The 26,059-nt window shown below is 37.8% G+C and overlaps 1 protein-coding gene across 2 annotated transcripts in view; it reads left to right on the top strand.

Annotated features, from left to right (window-relative positions):
* LOC149019401 (calmodulin-binding transcription activator 1-like) overlaps nt 1-26,059 on the top strand; it is a 35,869-nt gene that overhangs the window by 8,082 nt on the left and 1,728 nt on the right. For both annotated transcript variants that reach the window (XR_016173081.1, XM_089153413.1), the window contains exons 3-11: nt 5,768-5,883; nt 6,093-6,181; nt 7,355-7,400; nt 7,618-7,903; nt 8,268-8,566; nt 16,096-16,572; nt 16,727-17,427; nt 23,069-23,654; nt 25,563-25,871. Coding sequence is in view for 1 of the 2 variants with exons in the window: in XM_089153413.1 (XP_089009539.1) it covers nt 5,768-5,883; nt 6,093-6,181; nt 7,355-7,400; nt 7,618-7,903; nt 8,268-8,566; nt 16,096-16,572; nt 16,727-17,427; nt 23,069-23,654; nt 25,563-25,871 (2,909 nt within the window). In the remaining variant the exon portion in view is untranslated. The remainder of the gene's footprint in view (nt 1-5,767; nt 5,884-6,092; nt 6,182-7,354; nt 7,401-7,617; nt 7,904-8,267; nt 8,567-16,095; nt 16,573-16,726; nt 17,428-23,068; nt 23,655-25,562; nt 25,872-26,059) is intronic.

Raw genomic sequence — 26,059 nt, 5'->3', positions numbered from 1 at the left:
TGTTACTTGTTAGTATTGTTACGATTTGAAATATAGTTGGCCATGTTGCTAGATTTTGCCCCCAACTTGGCAAGTCCAACTGCATTATTACAGCTACTGAATCCAACCCTGAAGTACTTACTGTTGAACCATGGATGGGGGCTGTTAATGCTGGCCTTGAGAGTGAAGACATAATACGAACATTTAGGTTTGAAAGTCAAAAATTTTAGTCATTTCTTATCATTTGTTTCTATGATTTGGGTTTTGGAAGTATAATATTCTTTAGACAACATACGTGCACCTTGACTTCATCTTCAGGGGGTACTTTTTACATAGAATTTAAATACAATGCGGGGCGTCGCCTTCACCCCAAGAGGTGTTGAAACTATCGATTATGGTAGAATGGCTTGAATTGATCAATATGATCTAAAGCCCTCTATTTATAATAAAGTGAAAAGAACAATATTACATAAATACCCTTACTTGGGTAACAAGAAATAGAAAATTAGATGAACAAAAACTCTAATAGAGTTGAACTCCTAGTAGAACTCAACCAACCCTCCCCCTCAAGTTGAGGCATAGACATTAGTTATGCCCAACTTGTCTACAATAGGAAGGAAATCTCCTTCCTTCAAACCCTTAGTGAAAATATCTGCCACTTGGTCTCTAGACCTCACAAAAGGCATGCAAATGAGCCCTTGTTTTAGCTTTTCTTTGACTAAAAACTTGTCAATTTCAATATGTTTAGTTTGTTCATGTTGCACAGGATTATTGACAATACTAATGGCAGCCTTGTTGTCACAATATAACATCATAGGGTTTGGAACTTGGACTCTAATATCTTCTAGCAAGCCTTTCAACCATAGTATCTCACAAACTCTACGAACTATAGCTCTATATTCAGCTTTGGTATTGGATAAAGCTACCACATTCTGTTTCTTACTTCTCCAAGTAACTAGATTACCTCCAACAAAGGTACAATAAGTTGAAATTGACTTCCTGTCAAGAGATCCAGCATAATTTGCGTCAGTGTATGTTTCTACTCTTAGATTATCAATGGGTGACAAAAGAATTCCTTTTCCAGGAGTTCCCTTCAAATATTGCAGTATTCTAGTAACAACCTTCATATGAGCTAAATATGGATCATGCATGAACTGGCTCACTATCCCTATGGCATAAGCAATGTCTGGCTTGGTGTGGGACAAGTAAATAAATTTCCCTACCAGCCTTAGGTATCTTCCTTTATCCACTGGTTCTCCCTATTTTTCCTTAAGTTTAGCTCCAGCTTCAATAGGGGTATCAACTGCTTTACACCCCAACATTCCCACTTCTTATAATCAATATAGGACAAACTTTCTTTGGGATAAGTATATACCCTTCTTTGATAGTGCCACCTCAATCCCTAAGTAAATATTGTAACTTCCCTAGATTTTTAATCTCGAACTCTCTTTCAAAAAAGTCCTTCAACCTTTGAATTTCCTCACCATCATTCCCTGTGATGACAATATCGTCCACATAAACATTGAGAAGTGTGATATTAATACCTAACATCTTGACAAATACTGTATAATCAACATTGCTTTGTTTGTACCTAATAGAAGTCATTTCCTTTAGGAGGCGTCCAAACCAGCATGTAGGAGACTATTTTAACCCGTAAATTGACCTCTTCAACCAACAAAATTTTCCTGCAGTATTGTCATCCGAGAAACCATGTGGAATTTTCATATAGACTTCTTCCTCTAACTCCCCATGTTAGAAGGCATTCTTTACATCAAGTTGGTGCAAGTTCCAGTCTTTGTTCACAGCTACAGACGACAAAACTCTGATAGTGTTTAGTTTCGCAACAGGAGCAAAAATCTCATGATAATCAATCTCATAGGTTTGGGTAAACCCCTTTGCAACTAGTCTAGCCTTCAACCTGTTGACTGATCCATCCATATTTTGTTTAACCACAAACAACCATTTGCAACCCATGGATTTTTTTCCTAAAGGAAGTGTAACCAGCTCTCAAGTATCATTTTTCTTCATTTTTTGCATTTCCTCTACCATAGTTGCCTTCCATCTCTTATTAGCATAGGCTTCCCGCCAACTTTTAGGAACAAATATAGATGATTGAGAGGATATAAAAGCACGGTAAGAGTCAAACAAAGAGTCATAAGAAACATATTTAACTATGGGATGCTGAGTGCAAGATCTGACTCCTTTTCTAACAGCAATAGGAAGATCAGAAGAATATACCTCAGGGGGAATAGTAGAATCTGATTCTAGAGAAGGAGACTGAAGTGGTAATGTGTCTCCTTTCTCCACTTGCTTTGGCTGGTTGTAATTCTTCCTCTGATAAGTCTGCACCTCCTTATTTTGGTCAATCTTGTTTTGAAAGACCTTAATAGTGTACCTCAAAGGAATGGTCTCCCCCTGACCAGGTTCTTCACATGGTTAAGAAAACGGAGGGGGAGAATTAGAGACCTCAAGTATACTGTCCGAAGTCTCCCCTAGTTAGAAAACTCTTCTTGAACTCTTAAGTTGTGTTGTGGTGTTGTGTGGGAGCCTTTGTGTGTGATAGGAAGGTCTAGAGTTGGAAGAACACCTCTCCTCTAGGACTCTCCCCCTGGATAGGTGTGTAGTAAGGGCAATACTCATTAAAAATTACATCCATGGATATAATGGTTTTCCTAGAAGGAGGATGATAACATTTGTGCCCTTTCTGAATAGTAAATACCCCATAAATATGCTCCGTAGGCCGTGGGGAGCCAACTTACTTTGGTGGGTGGTGATTATGGCATAACGCAAACATTTAAAAACCTTTAGGGGAATAACAAAAGAAGAGGCTCCCTAGATAATCGCATTAAGACATTTAAAGTCAAGTATCCTACTGGGCATCCTATTCATAAGGTAAAAGGCAATGAGTATAGCATCACTCCAGTATTGGTTAAGGACATTTATAGCAATCATAATTGAATGGGCTATCTCTAAAAGATGCCGATTCTTCATTTCGTCAACCCCATTTTAGGCAGTTGTATCAACACAACTAGTCTGGTGTATTAGGCTAGAGTCAGAAAGATATCTCTGAAATTCACCATCAATAAACTTTATACCATTGTCACTTCGAAGGATCTTCACAATGGCATTGAACTGAGTTTTAATCATATTATAAAAATCACGAAAACATCGAAAAACTTCATTTTTTTTGTTTTAAAAGATAAATCCATGTAGAACGAGAGTAACAATCAATAAAAGTAACAAAGTACATATGGCCAGTAATAGACACATTGTCAGGGGCTCCACACATTAGTATGAATTAGAATAAAATGAATAGATTTTCTATTATGAAGAGACGATAAATAAGTAGAATGAGTCTGCTTCGCAAAAATGCAGGCTACACAAAAAATTCATCCTTTTTACAAGAAGAAACTAAATAAGGAAATAGTTTCTTGATAGTTTTTAGAGGGGGTGACCTAACCTACGGTGACATTGATGAAGGTCTGATATTATCGAATGGACCTTAATTGAAGATGTAGTCAGAGCATAAGTAGATCCTTCAATTGGCTCCAACATATAAAGTCCATTGTCTAATTTACCATGTCCAATCTCCTTCCCCGTTACCAGGTCCTGGAAGATACAGTATGATGGGAAAAAAGTCACTTTACAATTCAAGTATGTGTAAGACTATTGATAGAGAACAAGCTAGTAGAGAAAGAGGGAACATGTAAAACTATAGACAAAGAAAGTGATGGAGAATGCTGAATGGTCCCTCTTTTAGCAATAGAAGAATAGGAGCCATTTGCAATTTGAACTTTATCTTTTTTGGAAGTTGGAGAATAATGTAAGAAAAAGGAGGATGGACCTGTCATATGATCTGTGGCTCCTGTATCAATGATTCAATGAGTAGAAATTGAAGAAATATAGAAGCCTGTAAAAGTTTTATGTGAATTAGCAAGGTAGGAGTTGGTATGGGTAGTGGAGGAAGTAGTAGTAAAGGCTGTATCGGCAATAGAAGACTGCAGCATACGTTGTAGAGTAGCTAACTCCTATGAAAAACCAACGTCTACAAAGGGTGTTGTGGAAACCATCTTAGAAATATTAGACTTCGGTTTTCCCCTTCTTTATGCCCTTTTTTTGCTCAAAATCAATAGGTTTCCTATGGAGCTTCCAACAATTGGCCTTGGTATGATATGTTTTATGACAATGCTACACTTGACAATATCCTTAGCCAAATCAGATTAATGCTAACAAACTTTAAGGCTGATTTCTCCACAATAGGAGCATGAAACATGTCTAATTTGACGGCTTTCCTCACACTAAACAAGGGCATAAGACTGTTCCAGTGTAGGAAAGGGAGAACGACTCAATACTTGCACTCTGATCTGATCATACTCCACATTCAAACCCACCAAGAAGTCATATACTCGAATCTTATCAATATGCTTCCTATAAGTGACCACGTCATCCGGATTAGTGGGGTGATAATCCCCATAATGATCCAATTCCTGCCAAAGAGATCGCAACTTGGCATAATATTGGGCCACAGTTAAGTCCTTTTGGGTAGTCTCATGAAGCTTCTTCTGTAGCTTATAAACTTGTGCATTTTCCTCCAACTGTCCATATGTTTCGGTAGTAGCCTTCTAGATTTGGGTTGCAATATCAAGTAATAGGTATCCACGGGCAATATTTGGATTTATGAAATTCAAAAGGAATGACATAATAAAAGAGTCATTCGAGATCCATTTATCCCTTGAAACACTTGTGGCGGTAGGTTTGATAGTGGCGTCTGTAATGTGTCCATATGTTTCCCGGATCAAGGGCCAAGTTCCATAGACGTAGGCAGCGGTATGGCTTGTCCTACGACATTGTGATGAAAGCCTGGCTTATGGATTCTTTTGAGTTGGGAAGGGAGGTGTCCTTTGGAATTCAATGTTGCCATTCGAGGGAAGGGAAGGCATTGCTCAGTAACTCCAGCCACGTTTTGCATATCTGAACCATGATAGCCTAAAAGAAAAGGATCGTCCGGCTGTTGTTGAGAAGCTTTTGTCGCCATCCAGCTGCGCTGTATTGGTTCAGAGCATTTGTGTTGGGTGAGAGAAACCAGTGGAACCAGGAGTCATAGCTGTGTAGAAAAACCAAAGCATCCTTGTTGCTGCATATACATTTCTATTTTTATAAGATTTTGGTGCTGCATTTACGTTTCTATTTATATAGGATTTTGGTGCTGCATTTACGTTTCTATTTATATAGGATTTTGGTGCTTGTAACTTGAGATACTCTGTGTTTTGATTCGACGTATATTATGGAACAGGGTGGGTATGAGGTGGTGGGAAGTTTGAGTGGTAGGTATTGAGGGGTGTGTTCCTTGGAATGGAGATTATGTTGAGAGAGAAAGATTCTTTGGAGTCTTGAGGGATGCTTTGTTTTGAAAGAGTGCAATCCATGGCGGAAGGGTATGTAGCTTTAGAGGAAGGGTATTTTGGCCAACAAAAGATTGTCCATAATTATTTGAAAGGGTGTGTTCCATGCTGGGGGAATGTTTCTTTGGAGGAAGGATATTTTGGTCCAACAAAAGATTTGACATAACTGAATTGGGTTTTGACTTTTATATAGTAGTATGATTTGAATTAGCCTCATCTTCTCCTTCAACCTTTTAACAATCTTGGTTTAGAATTGGAAGTAAATTTAGTTTCACCTATTTCCTATAAGTTTTGATTGTAAGCTGGTTAGTGTGTTGTAGGTTTGTCGCTATAAATCCTTAATAGGTTAAGCTTTCATTGCTGTTCCTTTGTTGTTTTTATGTTAGGTGGTTCTTTGTTCTTATTTGATCGAAAAGCACTTCGGTATTTTCGCAAAGATGGACACCAATGGAGAAAAAAGAAAGATGGAAAAACCGTTCGCGAGGCCCATGAAAAACTGAAGGTTTGTCCTACTGTCTCTATTATTGTTTGATCAAATATACTTTTTGTAGGTTGTCAGTTAACACTCATACTTGATTATGTGCTGTGCTGCATATCTGATGAGCTGGTGATGTTTATATCTTTATTGCTTTAAGATGACAAAGGTAAAAACACTGGCCATGTTCATTTCCTTTATGTTTGTATTGATTAAATTTTCATCTAGTTTTGCAGGCAGGCAGTGTAGATGTTCTTCATTGTTACTATGCCCATGGTGAGGACAACGAGAATTTTCAGAGACGGAGTTATTGGATGCTTGATGGGTGAGTCCTGCTTGCGTTTGTGTTGGTCTGTAATCTCTCTTAAACATAGTTGTCATGGCGCCTAGGTGAACCAAGGTGTTGGAGAGCTAAATTACAAGGCGGCACCAATTAGGCACCCAGGTCGACCAAAGCGTCTCGACTCCGAGGCACTGCCTTGATAAGATAAGGGGAAAAGCCAAGAATGATGTAGCTTGCAGTGAGAGAGGACATGAGAGTATATGATTCTATGCAAGATGCAATCTTTGAGAGAGTGGAAGAGATGGAGGATTTATTTAGTCAGCTTAAAGCAGTTTGAAACTTAGGATGAGGCTTTGTTGAATTTGGTTTCACTAGACTTCAGTTGAACTTGGATTGAAGGCCTTCTGCTGTGAACTTTAATTGGCTGCTCATCACCAATACTCCATATTTAGTAGTGAGAGAGTTTAAGGATTGAGGGTATTCATTACCATTGATTTTCTTCCATTGTGTCTTTGTTGCTTGAATGACATGCTGTTACTGCAGATTGATGAGTTTCTGTCATATATGTTGAGGGTTTTTTGAGGCAACTGGGTGAATTTTTTATTTTGCTGGATGCATTTATATATTTTATGCTTCAGCTAAATTTTTATTAGGCCTTTGCCTTCCTATCTTGCTGCCTTAATTTTAGAGCTGGATGGGAGGTGATGAGTTGCATCCTGACTAGTCAGCGTCTTCATGTTGGTTATCCTCTGGTCAACTGCTGTTCAATTGAAAAGCTCTCTCAAACTCGTGAAGTATGAATCTGAACTGGTATTCAGATCCATAATTAAGAATGCTGTCAAATGTCAATTAGGAGGTTTTATACCAGTTATGCCGCTTTTCCCTTAAAACTTCTGAATGATGTTTAGGTTGAACTAGTGTAAACCAGACAACATGAGGTTATGTTATTGTATCAGGTGCTATTAAACCAAATAAATTCTTTCAAAAGTACGTGTTATTATCTTCCAACACCTTCTAATGATTTTGGTATATTTCGGATCTCGTTCTTGTCTCTTCTTTTTTTCCCCTTTTGGGAAGGGGGAGGGGTGTTCTGCATTCCTTAATATAATGTAGCTCTGGGTCCTTCATGTGATATCTTATTGCTTGAACTGCTTTTCAACCTTTTCTTTTCTGCTTTCAATTCTCATCCTTTTTTATCCCTTTCCATGTCTTCAGGCAATTAGAGCACATTGTTCTTGTACATTACAGAGAAGTGAAAGAGGTGATTATCTGGACTATTCTGCATCTGTGGCTTCATTCCCTTGGGTTTTTTTTAATGTTAATTTCAGTATTTTGAAATGGGTGATTAACATATGCTTTCTTGATGTAAAGAAAAGGAAGTTCCTTGTACTATGGTGATATTCGCTGTATCAAGGGATTAAAAAATCTTTGAAAATATTCTCTCGTATGTTGAGTGTTGGAGACTGGCTTATCTGCAGGGGAACAGGTCTGGCATCCCGCGTTTATCAAATGCAAATTCGGCAGCACAAACTGTGAGTTTTCAAAATGGTTCAGCACATTGCCCAGTGCAGGACAATCGTTCCACCCTTACAGTTCAGGCAGCGTATGCTTCAAGCCCAAGTACAGCTAATTGGAGTGGACAGACACCATCATCTGAAGTTGAGGATGTTGATTCTGGGGATGATCTGGGAACCTCTTCTTTTGCTGAAGCTGTCTCCTGTTCTGGACCTCAGAATGTTTCTTTGCAAGCACATGATACCCCAGGTAAAAGTTAAAAACTATGGTGCAGCAGACAGACATGTCAACCTTAATTGCCAATGCCTTGTCTTGTCCTTTTAGCATTTCCTTGAATCTTGCATCAAGTGAGAGTGGGCCATCAAGGATAAATAAATTCCTTCTATGGGTTCTGGGGAATTATCTGTTGTTTTGCTTCTATGGCTGCTTTTCTAACTGAAAGTACAAAAAGTCTCTTTTCCGTCTCTGGTAGGGATGCTTGTTTTATGTGCCTTTATTTTAGAGTGTGCAACCCTGTAACTTTACTTTATGACCATCCCCAAACCCTGTAGTGGTAGGAGCCTTGAACAGTCTATACGCCCTGTTTGTGATCTTGTAGGTTTTTGTTTTTCAGGATTGTCTGAACTACCTGTGAATTATCTTACTTCTGGATTGTCTGATGCTCGTGTTGGTCATGAGGGTATCTCTTCCATGTGGACTGGCTTTCAGAGCTCAGGCAGAACAGTTAGTAGCATGCAGGAGCAGTGCATCAACTTTGACCAGCTCAATGGTAGTGCAATTGTGACTAGGAAACCTACGGATGCTAAGTTGGATACATATGGCTTGATCAAGGATAACCTCACTGGTGTTGACAGTGTATTCCCTGATGGAAACTTTCCAATTTTGAACAGGGAAAGTCGAAGAACTGCTCAGGTTCGTGGTTTACATAAACTCCTGTTCGCATTATTGACTTTGCCTTTTGATGGTTGGTACATTGCTCATGGCATTAGCAAAAAAACCCATACATGTTAAATTGCTGCACACTGGTGTTCAAAGTGTTGCTCAGAATTGCTTGAAATATTTCTGTTTTGGATGATAACAAAATGAAACTCTATGAAAAATATAAAAGGTGGAAGGTACTCGTTGAAATTTCATCATTTTGGAAAAAAATTTACAGTATGTGGGTTGTCTTTATCATTTTGACCAAAACGCTACAAAACCATTGTCTCTTTTTGAGGTGAATTGGTTTAGTCATTTCGACTCTTAAGGTTTGTCTGCAAACTTGGTTTTTAGTGATTTTTGGCTAAAGTACTCTCAAAGAAACATGGAGCAAATTATCGGGGAGTAGTGGAGTGCATTGAAAGCGAGAATCTGCTGCATTTTTGGAAGCTCTGAGCAAGTTTCAAAGTTCTGTAGTCTTTATTCATATTAGAAAAATGTATAGAGCATTGCACAATGTATACTACTAATCATAATCCAAATGTCTATCGAAACCACCGGAATTTCAGATTTTGCCAAACTGAGACGAAGCCTGGATGGTGAATTATTCTTCCAATGTTTCAACCCATCTCAGTTGAAATTTTGACCAATTCTCGGCCATCTCAACTGTTTCGAGCATTTTGGATCATTTTGGTGCATGTCTTTCTTTAAATTACCTAGTTTCAACAAGATTTGTATATTTTGCAGCTGTTGTCTCGGTATACCTCTCTAGTTTTGCAAATTTCAACCTAAGATCCAACTTTTTGGCTTCAAATCCTTATTTATCCCTCAAACCCATGCATTGCTTTAGTCCTCTATCAACAAACATCCACTTTGTTGTATTGTTGGGGAGTAAGCACACCTTGAAGTTAGGTATGTGTATGCTTCCCAAAATTTTGCTTTGTTGATAGTTGATACATCCAAAAAGGTTTGTTTCTTTCCAAATCAATATGTGTTTAGTTTAGGAGCATGATTTATGAATTTATGTTGTTAAACTTTTTCTTCTTGTTCTTGTTCTCTCTTGCGGAGTCTAGTATCTTTTTTTATTTTTTGTTTTAAAAATTAATTCCATGTAATGTATTTGGGGAAAAAATATTATTTATACATGATGGATGTAATTGAATCTAATACATGCGAGACACCATGACTCGATCTACGTTTTGATGGTGTCAAATTTATTTTTCTGCATTTAATTATTTATATTAATTATTTGAAAATGATTAAATATTTGCTGTAATTGTGTTAAAAAGATTTTAAAAAATACCAAATTTTTTTCTGTTTTGTACTTAAAAATTGGTGGAATACTAGTAAAAATATGTATGTATTTATTGGTGTGGTTTATGATGATAATGTTTATGTTTTTCAATTAAGTACTTTTGTTACAATTTACAACTCTTTGTAGTTGTCGAAACGGACACACATTTCTCAACTAGTAGGATATGAATGAGTACTTTTTGTTGGTTCTTTTTATGTAAACTACCTTTTTCATTGTGTTATTTCTGCTTTAAATAGGGTTTGTGCAAAAACCCAATCAAAACAGGACTGAAACCACCCATCGATATGTCTCCAACTCAGTTTGGAGCTGGTCAAAACCGGCCTTGAAACTGAAATTTTGAACCTTGCTAGGAACCCAAGGTCTGAAGTCAAATCACCATATTGGTGTGTGTTTTTAAAATTTAAGGGTTATATTTTTTATGTTGAAAAGCCTAAAGTAGGGTTACAACAAGGAATTGTTCGTACATTGTTGCATAGAAATCAAAATAAGGAGTGCCAGTCTTTGATAATTTTGTCATCATTGAATTGTTCTCAAATGGGTCCCTTCAATTGTTTGAAATATCACAATGTGAAAAAGAATCAATTAGAAGGGATCCCCTAATTTCAATTAGAAATTCATTGGGTCCTTTAGAGACTGTCTCTATATAGAAGTTTTGTGATTTCATTTGGCCATCTAGGCATTTGAAACTGTATATCAGAGAATATGCAATGAAGAGAAGAGTTGAGAGCATTGGAGGTCTTCGTGAATTGTAAGCCTCCAATAAACAATCCTTTATTTATGAAGAGCAATTTAGTTTAGTCCTTACAAGGAAACTTCAAAAACAGAATAAGAGATCAACATAATATGGGAAATTAGGCTTCTAGGCACTATCTCAAGATTCCCTCTTTCCTTTTTTTCATTTTCCCTTTACCCGTCTTCTAATGCTCCACCTCAAACTGGAGTGTATAGGTTAAACATCCCCAGGTTGTTACAAATATAATTAACCTTGCAGCCTCTGGAGAAATCCTAAAGATTTTGTGAACAAATCAGCCAGCTACTCTCCTTTATGAACATGTTAACCCTTGCTACAGCTTCTCACGCATATAGTGGCTATCAAATTCAATGTGGATAGACGCTTGATTATCGAACCATATTGTTCTACATGAATCATCACTAAAGCTAAACTCTCTCAACACTTGTCTAATCCACTTCAACTCACAAGTGACCTGTGCCATAGATACTCAAGATGCTGCACTCAACCTAGCCACAACTATCTGCTTCTTACTCTTCTAGGATACTAGGTTACCACCAATCAAGGTGTAGTAGCCCGTGTGGTTGACCTTCTATCAATTGGTGATCCAGCCCAATCTGCATCAGGATAACATTTCTCTTCTATGATGATTATCTTAGTAAAGTTGACCACAACCTAGGGCCTTCTTAAGGTACATCAATATCCGTTAGAACTATATTCCAATGAGATGTTCGAGGAGCAAATGGAAACTGACTCACCACATTGACTAGAACAACAATTTTAGGTCAAGTCAAATTGAGATAATTCAATTTCCCAATAAGCCTTCGGTATCTCTCTAGAATCTGGATCATGAAGAACATATCAATCTTCTGGGATAAGTTTCTCATTTGGATCAATAGGAGTATCTGAAGGTTTAGAATCAAGTGTCCCCATTCTTGTCAACAGGTCAATCACTTACTTTTTTTGTGACAAGAAGATCCCTTTTTAAATTGAGCAACTTCTATACCCAAAAAGTACTCCAATCTTTTTAAGTTAGTTTCAAATTGTTGTTGCAAATATAATTTCAGTTTATCAATTGCTGTAGAATCATCTCTAGTAATAATATTGTCATCAACATACACAATAAGGAACAAACTTTTAGTACTAGAGTGGTGTACAAATACTGAATGGTCATTGTTAGAACAATTAGTTGAACTTAGTTGGCAAATCAGGGTTCCTCAAAACCCTGCAGTTGGTGTTGTACGGACTGTCTAGGGCTTTAGGAAGAAAAGGGATTTTGGAATTTTAGGGTTTTAGGTGGTAATCAGGGTGGAAGTAGGGATTGAAGGTTAGGGAGGGGGAGGGGGTTAGGAATCCAAAATCGTTGGGTTTAGATTAGGGGATGGAGAGATCTGGGGTTTAGAGGTTTTGGGGGAGAAGGGATGCCACAAGAGAGAGAGAGTGTGGGAATTGAAAGGTGCAAAGGGGTAGGAGTTGTGATGTAACCCTGGAATACAGGACCAGTAGTAGGATCTTTTTTAAGTAAGCAGCAAGTGATCTAAGGCTCAATGCCTTGCTGTTTGGGTTAAAATCTCAGAGGACAGCAGCAATTAAGGGCTTGTAACTCTGCTTTTGAGGAATCGAATTTAAGGACAGCAACTAAACTTTATTCTGTGCTTACAGTAGGTCCATTAGGTCTTAGCTCCTTGCCCTCCAAGTCTGAATCTTGATGAACAGTTGCTAAATCACACCCAAAGCACTCTGAGACCCTGCAGCCAGGGTTGGGGTTGACTTCCAAACCTTGGGTATTGAAAGGAGGGGTTTGAGGTTATGGTTAGAGTTCAGCCAGGGGAAAACTAATGAAGTTAATTCTTTTTTTTTTTTTTCTTTTTTCTTTTTTCATTTTGGGGATTTTGGAATTTCAGCATTGATCCTGAAAGGTTAGGATTTGGAGTCCTAATTGAGTTCCTAGTTGGATCAGGGCTCTGGAAGTGTTGGCTAGGGTTAGGATTTGAAGGGGTGGTAGCAGAAGTGTTGGAGAAGGTAATCCTAAGAGGGTTTAGGGTTTGGTTGAGAGGTTAGCAAGTTATGAGTGTTTTAGTGAAACTAGGTTTAACGTTTCTAGAGGAAGAAGATGAATTGCAGAAATATACTAAACTATTGATGAAGATGTAATTCGAGAGAAGACTGGGGTTTGTGATCCTAATTGTGTTGTAAGAGAGTGAGAGGGATTAAGAAATAGGGTTTTAATGGAGGGGAGGGATACTGCTGTGCCATAAGGATGATGGAGGGCTGGGGGTGTTCTGCGCAAGAGTAATAGGGTAGGGTAACGGGCAGGGGTTTCAGTTACTTGATGGGAGAGTGAACTGGTTCGCTCAAGGTTGCTTTAGGGGCTGTCTCCAAGCTGCCACAGGCAAAGAAGAAGAAGAAGAATAAGAGAAATTGCAGAAACTCAAAAGTACTCAATGGGGATGCTCCTTGGAACCCACAACTCCACTGTTTCAATAGTAGGGTCTATTGCATCAGACATTTTGGTCAAATGTTCTTGTTATCCTCTTCCAGTAATTACTACCCTTACAATTTTCCTCCACTGATGGAAGTTAGTGGTCCCTTTGAGAGGAAAAAAAGGCAAAATCTCCATCATAGTATTTTTGGTTTTAGTCGTAGCTTCAGCCATTCAATAATTACAAACTGCTGTCCACAGCTTTTCATCAGGAAAACAGTTCAAACACCAATCCAACAAAGAATAAAGTGACTTAAATAAGGTCTGCTCTTGCATAAGCAATCACTAATCTTAAAATTTCTGACTTTATACCTTCCACAGAATATTCTTCTAGTCAATAAATCTCTTCAAATCAGTTGGGCAGAACCAGAAATAATATCAAAATCAAGAGGCAGATGTCACATAATAAAACCACCCAAAGTAGGATCAAACCCGGACAAAACCATAGTCAATGCAGTGTGCACTATTCAGGACCAGATTAAGATCCAGAAATAAGATGCAGTTTCGAACCAGACAATCCACAGAATAATCAGCACAACTTCTTAGTCAAAAATAGCTTCAAAAAGCAAGGGAAAAATATCAGCAGAACTGACGCACAATTCTCTCCAAAAAAAAGAACTTCTGTAAGAGATAATAGGGTACTAACCTCACTAGAAATTCACACCAGAAGTTGCGCAAGAGTCTATTCAATGAAAGTAGAAGTTTAGGGTCTTCTTATTGCATCAAATCTTCAACTAACATGACCACAGCATAGGGTGCTGGGCCCCCTTCAATGAAACCCAGAAAACCCTTCAAACCAACTGCAACAGCTTCTCCAAATTGCAAGTACTCTCTGAACCAATAATGCTTTAAATAAAAGGAGATTAGAGGACCTACAACTCTGATGCCATGTAAATCAGAGAATAGGCAGAGAAGAGTAGAGGTGAGAGGCAAGAGAGAAAGGAGAAGAAGAGTTGGAGCCTTGGAGGCCCTGCGTGAATTTCAAGCCTCCAATAAAGAACCCTTTATTTGTAGAGAGCAATATAGGTACAGTCCCAATAAGGAAACTTCAAAAACAGAAGAATAGATCAAACATAATTTAGGAAATTAAGCTTCTAGAGTTAGCGCCTGGCACTAACTCCCTCTTTGCCTTTTTCCTTATCAGTATTTACCCCTGACTTCTAACAGAAACCTTGGAACCTTGCAGTTATATGAATTATTTCAGTTTCAAGGCTGAGTGCCGGGCTTGAAAGCAAATCGTGGAACCTTGGTTTGTGTGTTCTTTCTGGTTATGCCTAGGCCATGACCATTCTTTTGAACACTTCCTATTTGCTTTTTCTCAACTTTGAAGCAGTTTGGTAACTTAGATGTGGAAATGGTAACTACTGTAGCCTTTGACATTTAATTAATGATTCTTGACCTTCAGTTTCCCAACCATATGTTGAACTTTAGGCATAGTAAATTTCATCTATGATCATTCATTTTGTTAGTCCTCACTCCAATGTCCAAAACGGTTTGACAAGTTTCACTTTTCTAATAACCATATTTTCACTTCTCAGATTTGAAAAGGCATAATATATTCAATAGATGTGGAAAACGATAATTTGTTTAATAGACCTGAAAAGGCATAATTTTTTGCCGACGGCAGCCAGCATTGGGTTCCATATCTGATTAGAAATGCTGTGATATACTCTATATACTCTTTCCCATAACTTCTAATACTGGACCAACCCACTGAAATGCAAATAGGGATCAGAAATGTGGTCAATGTCACAAAGAATAAAGAGATACCGTCTGTAGCCATATTACAACACATTTATGTTTGCATAAGGAAGACATCAAAGGCTTTCCACAAATTGAGATTTGGCTGTAGAAGGATCGAATTGTATCTGAGGAATGGGGGGATACAAAAACGTAGTAAAGGAGGCGCACAGACCAATCAATAACATCAGTTGTATTCTTGAATTTGGAATGAAAAGAGGAGTAAATAATTGTCCATTCTGTGAATTGACGAAGGGAAGAGAAGAGACTATTCTCTTTAGATTTTGTATGGTGTAACTATTAAATCTGAATGGCAGTAAGGCATTCTCTTTAATGTAAACAGAACTATGCCTTCAAATTGATTTGAAGTTTGAATTACATTGCTGAGGATAAACCATGACTCCCCACCTTTCAAATTCCTGTCAACTCAATCCTTCTTGAATCTCATTTGAGCTTCAACTTGCTGCTAGTGAAGAGTAATATGAGCAATCATGTTTTAATTTGGAAGAAACGAAACTGACTTTTTGATGAACTTTTGGGTTCAACAGCTTACTTCCTTTGAAACTTCAACTCACTGTGGGATCCAACAGAAACCTAATGAAAAAGTAGATTCTTTGTTATTTCAATTTAATATATTTCTAATTTTAGTCCAGTAATAGCAGGATTTTCTGTAAATAGTAAATATTTGATTGCTATAACTAATAAAATTAGAACAGGAGATTGTAAGACCAAAATTAACAATGTTTACAGTAAATTTTTTTCGTGCATCACCATTTTAACTGGTTGCCTTTTTGGTTGCTGAAGGTCAATCGTGTTGTTGGACTTGGAAGCCCATAATCTTTGTGCAATTTTTGTATCTTTTATTAATGGTACTGCTAATGTTGCCCTTGGGTGTGTTTTTTGCTAATGAAACTAAATTATTTTGTTCCAGTCAGTAGGTGGAGGTAGATGAACTAGTCAATCTTTGGTGATTGCTAGGACATCTAGCCAGCTGGTGCATTTATTGGTCTCGGCATCCAATGTATTAAAGTATCAAATGCTCAGATCTGATAAATGCTAGACCTACTGAATATGGATCTTTTGTTAGTTCTTGGCATCTTGTATCACATCTGTTGAATAGCTCTGCTTATTTCTATTCCTCCATTTTTTAATTTTTTTATTTGGGGAAAAAATCATCGCAAGTGCAACATAGTACGGGCATTTATTCTTCTGCTTTGCTTGAGCAAGATTATCAAGATTTGGTTTATTTCTTGCAGGGACTCCAGAAAAATGGGAATCCTGGGTATGTAGATTATCTTCCATCTGATAAGGGTGCTTTAACTGATGTGAGTATGTTCCAAGTCCCACATGAGCATGATTTGCATCTAGCGCAGAATGAGAATGACCCTGGGTCTTCTACAACAGTTTCAGCCAATGAGAAGTCCTTAGTATTTGGTAACATTGCCCCCCTAGGTGGTTCTTGCAATGATCAATCAGAAGAGTTGAAGAAACTAGACAGTTTTGGGAGATGGATGAATAAAGAAATTGGTGGGGATTGTGATGACGCTTTGATGGCATCAGACTCTGGTAACTATTGGAATTCTCTTGATGCTCAGAATGATGACAAAGAAGTTTCTAGTCTGTCGCTCCACTTGTTGGATGTTGATTCACTGGGCCCATCCCTATCCCGGGATCAGCTATTTAGCATTTGTGATTATTCTCCAGATTGGGCTTTATCTGGAGTTGAAACAAAGGTATGTGTTTTCTGGTGCTCTTCTCCCCTTCTTCATGGTTCTTCTTGGAATCAATATATTTGCAGGTGTTGTTTTCATTATGTAAATGACTGTTGGGAAGCAAGATTAAAGGCTTTTTAATCCTTTCTCAATGAGTCTAATGGCTTTCTTTCAGGTTCTGATCACAGGAAAATTTCTGGAAAATGTTAAGCTTCCTGATAGCACCAAATGGTGCTGCATGTTTGGCGAAGTTGAGGTTTCAGCTGAAGTGTTGTCGCAAAATGTTCTTCGATGTCAAGTTCCTTCACATGCTCCTGGACGTGTTCCATTTTATATCACCTGTAGTAATAGGTTGGCCTGCAGTGAGGTACGGGAGTTTGAATTTCTTAAAAATCCACCTGGAGTCCCATTCTCTATAGCTGTAAAAAATGAACTGGAGGATGAAATGCGTCTTCAAATACGCTTTGCGAAAATGTTGTATTTAGGATCACAGAAGAAGAGGCTGGATTGCTCTGTGGAGAAATGTGAGAAATGCAGTGTAAAGAATGATATATTTTCAATGGGAACTGATGATGAAAAAGAGTGGGGACAGATTGTGAGGATTTCCATGGCTTTGGAAGGAACTCATGGAAATCCTCAAGAAGCATTGATTCAGAAGCTGTTGAAAGACAGACTGTATGAGTGGCTAGTTTGTAAAGTTCATGAAGAGGGTAAAGGACCGAATGTATTTGATGATGGTGGACAAGGTCTAATTCACCTGGCAGCTGCTCTTGGCTATGAGTGGGCCATTGGACCCATGGTTGCTGCTGGCATCAAACCTAATTTCAGAGATGCACGTGGAAGGACAGCCCTTCATTGGGCAGCTTATTTTGGGAGGTCAGATAGGAACTTTCCACCTTTATAAATTCAAAATTTTCTTTTGCTTTAGATATGTCTAGCTTCGTTGCACCCTTTTATTTCCCCTTTTTTGGCCATGGCTAAAATGTTATTACACTAAATCTTCTATCTTACTATTGAAAGTATGATTGAGGTTTCCTAATTGGAATAGACTCCTCTTTTAGTTATATTTTTTGTTTTCTTATATTCTTTATATTGGTTTCACATTTTGTAGGCTAGGTTTCTAATATTCGGGATTGGCTTTCCTATTCTATTTGCTTTGTATTTCCTTATTTACTCAGATTGTAACTATAAATACCCCATTGAGGCCTTTAAATGAAATATACCTTTTAAGCAATAATTTCTTCAAATTCCAATCAAGGAAAAAATTTCGACCGAAATTGGATACTTTCTATCTGACTCTTGAAAAGTCAATTTCGAGCCTCAAATGCACTCAAATTGATTTGGATTTTTGCATACTATCTATTTCAAGCATAATAAACACTATAGAACTACTAGTTTACTAAAAAACTACTGAAAATGTAACATCTAAGTATCCAACATTCCAAGTATATAGTACATGAATCAGAGAAGAAGCGGGAATGTTATTACTTACAAGTTAGTGAGTTACAAGTCTATTCTATTCAAGCCTCAAGGTCTCCCTCTTCCGTCTGCACCCTATACAAATGACAATACAACTCCCATGATGTTGCCCCATATAGTTTTGGACATAGTCAACAACTGCATCTCTGTATGTGGTCTCATCCACATGCATAAGATTTTCTGACGGTGGGAAGTTGTGAATCTCCAAAGGAACTGGTGGCGGTGGGCCTTGTGACTGTGGAATAGTGTGGAAGATCTGCTCAACAAATGAAAGAGCACCTTGACTCTCAGGATTAGGAGAAGGATAAGGATACTGATAAGGTCCCAGTGGCTGACTCCGATAATCGACAAGTGGGTGGGACACCATAAATAGTAGGAAGAATCAAAAAATAATTTTGACACTACAAATTCATTGATCAACTCTCTAAAGTAAACATATACATAAATTTGGAAGCAATCTAACATGATTTAAGGCACAAATAAAACAAAACTAAAAAAATGAGGAAGTTGGTTACTCACCTTGCAAGATTTGAGAAAATGCACAAATGGATGAGCAAATCAAGTGTTTGAAGGAAATGGAATACTAGAAATTAGGTGTAGAAGGGGATGAAAGCAAGAGAAATCAGCAAAAATTTCCAAAGGAGGTCGAAATGCAGAGGGCGATATCGCTCGATAGGTTGAAATAGCGTCGATAGGTCGAAAAGTGGCTCGGTTTGGATACTTTTTGTTCCTACTACTACATTTCATTTTGAATTCAAAAAATGCAGACATATCAATCGATATTTCGACCATATCGATCAATTTTTGTTCCATGATTCCAATATGGTATCAGAGCCAAAAATCAATTAGGGAAGCAAAGGAAAAAAAAAAGGAGGAAAGACAAATCGTTTCTCTCTCTTTCTCGATTCTGCAACTACAGTCCATGCCTGGCGCTGCAACAACACCACTACTATCCTCATCGCTTGGCTGACCTGCAACATCCATCGATCATCTGACCTACCAATCCCTTTTTTAACCATTGTATGACCTGCAACTACCATCACAACACCCTGCAACCTTTTTTTTAACCCATCGCCAGCTTCCTTTCCCATCAATAATCTGCAAAACATCCATTCCAACAGACATTGAACCAGAGTTTCACCATTCCAGCAGTAATTGCACCCATTCCAACAGCCATCAAACCAATCCAGCTACCCATCCTTCCGCCTCTTTTGAAACTTTGCAACAACCTCTTATTTTTTATACAGTAGGGTAGACTGAACACCAACCCAATCTTACTTAAAAAGCAAGAAAGAAGCAGTTGACTCACCATAGAAAAGATCGAAGGAGATTCGAACGCCCTTAAAACATAATGCTTAAGTCCGTTTCTTTTTCCTTTTTTCTTTTTTGTTTTATAAATCCCTCTTTTAATCTCTAATTACACATTGGCCCCTTAAATTCTATTTTTTTGCCTTCCAGGTAGTCATTTGTAAATTCAAATATCTCTAGGGGCTTTATTGAGAATTTGAATATTTGCAAGGAGTTCATTGTGAATTACCATATTTTCTAGGGTCTAAGTGTGAATTCCCATATTTTTCAAGGGCTAATTGTGATTTTCTATATTTCTAGGGGTCTTTTTGTGAATTTCAATATATGTCTGTGTTTCTCATATATCTAGGGGTCTCTTTCGTAAATTAAAAAAATGAATGTTAGTTGGACCTTTCAGATTTTGTCCTTTTCTCTAGATTTGTTCCAAGAATTTTCATACTACTTTCATCTTACCATTGCAATTTTTTCCTTTCCAAGTTTACCCATTGCCTTGAATTTTGCCTTCTAAGAATTCTCCTAATTACATTCGGGCCATTATCTTACCTTGGTGGACCATGACCTATATCATTTAGGGATTTCCATTGTCATTGTTTTACCCACATGTAAAGATACACGTGAGGGGGAGATTGAAGATGTCTACAATTCAATGTTTACTTCAAGAGCATTGTCTACATTTTTCAGGTCATTTTTCGAATGCCTTTCTTTCAGACTTCCTTGTATAGAATTTGATCTTTGTTGCTTTTAGACTTCTTTGTGCAGAATTTGATGTTTTTTACCTTCGAAAAGTTATCCTTTACCTTGGCAATCTTCTACTTTGGAGATCTAACATTGTTATAGATCTAATTTCTTGACTGTGCAGGAACCCAATCCCTATTACCCCTGGATATTTTCCCCTTACCTTGGCATCTTCCACTTTGGAGATCTAATCTTGCTGAAGATTTGGCATTTGACCATTGCAGAACTTGATCTCTATTACCTTTGGAGATTCTCATTTATCGTGACAATTTTCCCCTTACCTTTAGAGATTGTCCATTTACTTGGCAAAATTTTCCTTTAGAGATCTAACATTGCTACAAATCTACAATTTCACTTCCTATTGTACCCTAGCAATTGTTATCCCAAAAATATATTTTCCCTCAGATTTGAGCAGAAATTTGGTCTTCTCAACATTTGAAGATTCTAACTTTTTCTTGGGCCTTCTTCCTCGGAGACCTGAAGTTGTGGTAGAGATGAGAACAAAGCAAGTGGAAGTCTATAAGGCAGACGTACTTTATAAGATATTAATGAAGTTTGGAGATCAAGTTGTAGATGTTCACCTGGACAGATGTTTTACAATATTTTGGCCAAGTTGGGCATGTGTGATATCCATGCCTCAACTTAAGGGGAGTGTTGGAAGTATGATTAAGGTTTCCTAATTGGAGTAGACTCCTTTTTTAGTTATATTTTCTATTTTCTTATATTCTTTATATTGGTTTCATATTTTGTGTTAGACTAGGTTTCCTAATATCTAGGATTGGTTTTTCTATTCAATTTCCTTATCCAACTCAAAGTAGGATTCATTGAACAAAATTCGGTCCAAACTAGAATTTCAATCGAAATTTCCCATTTTGGGAACCTCAAAACAAAAAACTAGGGGACCGAAAAAAAATCCCAAGCTTCGATCGAAACCGTCGAAATTTCGTCAAAACTTGTCGAAACCTGGTTCATGAGAAAAAAATTCCCAAATTTCGTTGGAAACATGAGAAATTTCGTGAAAACTTGGGAAATTTCGTGGAAACCTGAGACTTTTTCCTGCTAGTTTCGTAGCTTTTCGAGAAAAAAATTTATTTTATTTCTTTCATGTTTCCCCAAATACTATGACAAATACCCCCTCCATGAAGACTTCCTTATCCAAATTATGTATTCACTCAGACTGGTTATCTTAGGCATGTTGATGACCAAACTTATAAAGTTGCATTTGTTGATTACCTTGACAACCATAGGCATAAATGTAGGGGTGTCAACGGTGGGGTTTGGGGCGGTTTTGGGCTGAAAAACACCTAGCCCAAACACGGCCCATTAGCAAAATAACGGTTTCGGGCCGGTTTCGGTTTGGTGCAGTTTGGGTTCGGGCTAACGGTTTAGATTCGGGTTGACTAACGGTTTATGGTGTGTAAGAAAAAGAACAAGAAGAAACAATTGAGCATCCCACAACAAAAGCGGAAATTATATGGAAAGCAAAGTTGCTATTGATTAATTTCCATTAAAAAAAAACCCACCCATTCTATAAAAATCAAGAATCTAGATATTAAGTAGTAAAATGACTATTTTATCTTTGAATTCATGCTTAATTTTTTTAATTGTCTATACCAACTACCTAATGGTAATATAATGATTCAAATACTATTTAATGTAAAATTACAAAACAGATTATAACGGTTGCGGTTCGGTTTCAACCCTTAGCCCAATTACGGCCCATTAAGGTTCGGCGGGTTCGGTTTTAACGGTTCGGCTATAATGCCCCCCAAAAGTAGGATGTCATGTCGTTGGTTAGAGGAGAGGATGTTACAGGCATAGTAGCACCGGCCCGGTTTTAATGGTTCGGGCTATAAATTGACACCCCTACATAAATGTTATAGGATGTCTATGTTCGTTGGTTAGAGGAGAGGATGTTATAGGCATAGTACCACTCAGCTCACAGGATGGATCCACAAAGGCACTCCTTTTGGCATTGAGTTGTACTTTCCTTTTATTGTCAGTTACTTTTTAATTTGATGTTTTAAAGTTAGAGATTATATATTTTATGTACTTAAGTAGTTAAGTTTATAGTGTACTTCTCGGACAACTCTACATTGATGTTATGTACATTGAATGACATATCTACATTGATTTTTTTAGCAAAATGCAGCTAATGTGTTCTTTATACTCAAATTAGCTTAAATGCATAATCCTAACCTAAAATGCTCCCTAAAACTTGGCGAAACTTGATGGCAAAACTTGAATAAAAAAGTCCTAAGTTTCCTTGAAATTTCCCAGTTTCCCACCTAGGTTTCTCATTTTCACCTGGTTGAAACTTGAGTTTCCCTTGAATTTTTTTCTATGGTAGGATTTACTCAAATTGTAATTATAAATACCCCATTGGGGCCTATGAATAAAATATACCTTTTGAGCAATAATTTCTTCAAATTCCAACACTTATCTTTTATGAAAATATTACTTTAGTTTTGTTTTGTTAATACATTGCTCATTTGTCAGGTATATTAGTCCTATATGTTTTATCTACTTCCTCGAGGAATATGCTATCATATTTGTTTTCTTTCTTTTTTCAATGATCCTAGGCATGCAGCATTGATGAACATATCCTATCCTGTATAGTGAATGTATGCACTCCTGTATGTAGAAAGATAACATAGTGAAGGTAAAGTACAAGAGGGAGAAGGATGTAGCTTCTTTTTTTTAATCATAATACGGCCATTGAATTTATTTTTTATTTTTTTACTTTTTCAAATAGCAATCCATTATTGAGCTATCTAATGCTATTTAAATTACTTAACTGTTTTTCTATTTATTTTATAGTTTTGGATTTGTTACCCTGGTTAGGTTTTGTTTACACCTGCGGTTTTGGTAATCCAGGTCTGATAGGTAGAAGTGAAAATCTGCATCCACTGCTTTCTTATATATGCCAGTTTTCCCTTCTATTTTTAGTTACATTGAGAGTGGGGCTCTTTGTTTCTTTTTTCTTTCCTCCCAGAGAAGAAACTGTTGTTGCACTTGTTAGACTGGGTGCTACCCCTGGGTCTGTGGAGGACCCAACACCGCAATTTCCGGGGGGACGAACAGCTGCTGATTTGGCATCAAGTAGAGGACATAAAGGAATTGCTGGATATCTGGCTGAAGCCGATTTGACTAGTTACCTGGCTTCATTGACTATCAAGGAAAATGTGATGGACGGTGTTGCAGCAACTCCTGCCGCAGATGAGGCCATTGAGACAGAAGAGGAGCAACATGTTGTCTCTCCAGATGGAAGAATGGAGGAACAGCTTTCCTTGAGAGGGATTCTGGCTGCTGCCAGGAAATCAGCTCAAGCTGCTGCTTTAATTCAAGCTGCCTTGCGTGCTCGTTCATTCCAGCTGCGACAATCACAAACTACAAGTGATGAAAATCTTGAAGCTTCGACAAATGTAGTTGCTCTTGTATCATTGAAGAAGGCCCCAAAGATGAGCCACTTCAGTGACTATTTGCATTCTGCGGCTGCTGTAAGAATCCAACAAAAGTTTCGTGGCTGGAAGGGGAGAAAAGAATTTTTGAAGATTCGCAACCGTATTGTTAAGATTCAGGTACACAATTTTATTCTTTATTTTAACGCTGATTGTTTACTAGAACTGCATTTTTTTTGCTGGTACTGAATTGGATAAAGCTTCATGTTGGAGTAAAATACAAAATACATTGCCTGCAGCTGAGTTCATCTTGACTTTATTACTTAAACTACTAACTGCTAAATTAAATTCCTTTATGATGCCAGATTGCATAATCATGGTAGTCTTTTATGTGGAGCAACATTATGAACTGTTTGCTCCCTTGGTGCTCATTATTTCTACTCCAAGCATTTATGATTGAGAAACCAAGTACAGTTTACTCAACCAAATTTGTTTGTTAGATCATGAAATATCATAAGTCTTTAATTTCTGGTTGTTTTAGGTCATCAGTGATCCTACTTTTAAGTTGGTTTTTTAAAATCTGTTGACCAGGGTTTCAACTCCATCAAGGATATTTCTAGAACAGAATTAATGTGGTATTGAAGAAGAGCAGACTAATGCTGACCTAAGAATAAGTCTGCTATGGTGAGCTTAATAGTGATGAAAGTAAGGGAAGAAGGGTCCCAAGCTCACTTCCAAGTGGTTTGGTAAACCTCATGTCCCAGGTTCGAATACCCTCTGCTCCTTTGTTTTTGCATTGGACAGTTGTGTGCTCTTTGGCCTCGGCATGGGCACTACCGACTTCTGTGGACTATACTAGGCCTCCGGTGGGGCTCCGCTAAGGGGGCCAGTACGCTGGTAGTGCACAAAGCTAATGTTGCATAGGTCACACTTGATAAAAAGTTTGAACATTGCGTAGCGGGGAGGTGCTAGGTCGCTACTACTGCATCCCCTCTTTTTATTACCAAAAGAAAGTAAGGGAAGAAGGGGGAAGGAAATTGCATAATAGAAAGGTTAGGGGGTTGGAAAAGTGCTCACATAGTCACACTAGCCTCCTAAGCTCTCACAAGTGTAACTCAATTCATTCTATTCAATATGTTTTTAATGATGAGGATTTCAACAAGCCTTTTCCCAACTAAAGGGTTAGGCTACATGGATCCTTGCCTTCCATTCATTTCTATTTAAGGCTATACTAGATACAAGGCCTAAGCTATGTGTATCCTTTCTCACCTCTTCTCATGAGGTTATCTTAGGTCTGGCCCTAATTCTTCTAATTCCTTCAGCTTGGATTAAATCACTTCTCCACATTGGGGCATTTAAAGGACTCTGTTGAACATGGCTGATGCTTGAGGGCTTGTAGGATATGATCTTCAGGTTTTGTTTTGATTTGGATGGATAAATTGGGTGATTAGGAGTTTCGTGCTTTTGGGGTTTTATAGAGTCTAGAAATTCGGCTTTTTTTTGGGGGGGGGGGTGGATGTGGGGTTTGGCTTGTAGATGCTTGCAGAGGGGTTGGAATGGACTCTTCAAGACCTTATGTTCAGCCACAGCAGGAATTGTCTTGACTTCACTAAGAACCCTAGGAAAAGAACTATGAGGGATTTCTTATGCAATGGAGGCCCTATACCTATATAGCCCAACCCTAGGCCTATTGCTAGGAAAAGACCCTAAGTTTATGCTGGATTTGTATCAATTGTTGGCATGGATAATTGACCTAGTGGATTGGGTGGCACCTAATGTCTAGGTATTGCCTTGATGTACTCCCTTCCTCTCGGAAACATTACTCATCTAGATATCATGAGAACTATGGTTGGAGTGGTTGAAGTGTTTTTATGATGCAAATCAGACAAAATATTACAGTGAAAAAAGAGCATTATCATTTTTATGCCTACTTTCTTCCAACTATTTCTTCATAGTCTGTTCTGGCAGTTTTCTGGCGCTTTTTGTGTCCTTTGTGTTCCATCAGTAAATTATGGCATGGCATGGCTTTTGTACCTATTCTTTATATTAACAGCTGTTACATTTATTCTGCTTGTCTTCTTCTTTCAGGCACATGTAAGAGGGCATCAAGTTCGTAAGATATATAGAAAAGTAGTGTGGTCTGTTGGCATTGTAGAGAAAGCCATTTTACGTTGGCGGCGGAAGAGAATTGGATTACGAGGCTTTCGTGCGGAAATAGCTGTTGGAAATGTAGAAAATGAATCTAGGAAAATGGATGAGTACGATCATCTGAGGGATGGTCGAAAGCAGAAAGTTGCTGGTGTGGAGAACGCTTTAGCTAGAGTTCATTCCATGGTTCGTAATCCAGAAGCTCGTGATCAGTACATGCGCCTAGTCACTAAGTTCCAGAAATTTAAGGTTGCTGCATTTCCTCAAACCATAATCAGACACTTGTTGTGTATGTGTGGATTTTCTAAGTATAAGTTGGTACATAGTTGCATTCAGCAGTTGTTGACTATGTGTTCACTTGATGTGTGTTCTTAATTTCTAAAATATTCCTTTTTCCTACCACTGGCTCATTCAAGTGTCCTTCTATATCCAAAACA

The sequence above is a fragment of the Hakea prostrata genome, chromosome 4 (assembly GCF_041222555.1).
Source record: "Hakea prostrata isolate BN-2017 chromosome 4, UWA_Hpros_2, whole genome shotgun sequence".
NCBI lineage: Eukaryota > Viridiplantae > Streptophyta > Magnoliopsida > Proteales > Proteaceae > Hakea > Hakea prostrata.
This window is presented reverse-complemented; position numbering and strand designations above follow the sequence as displayed.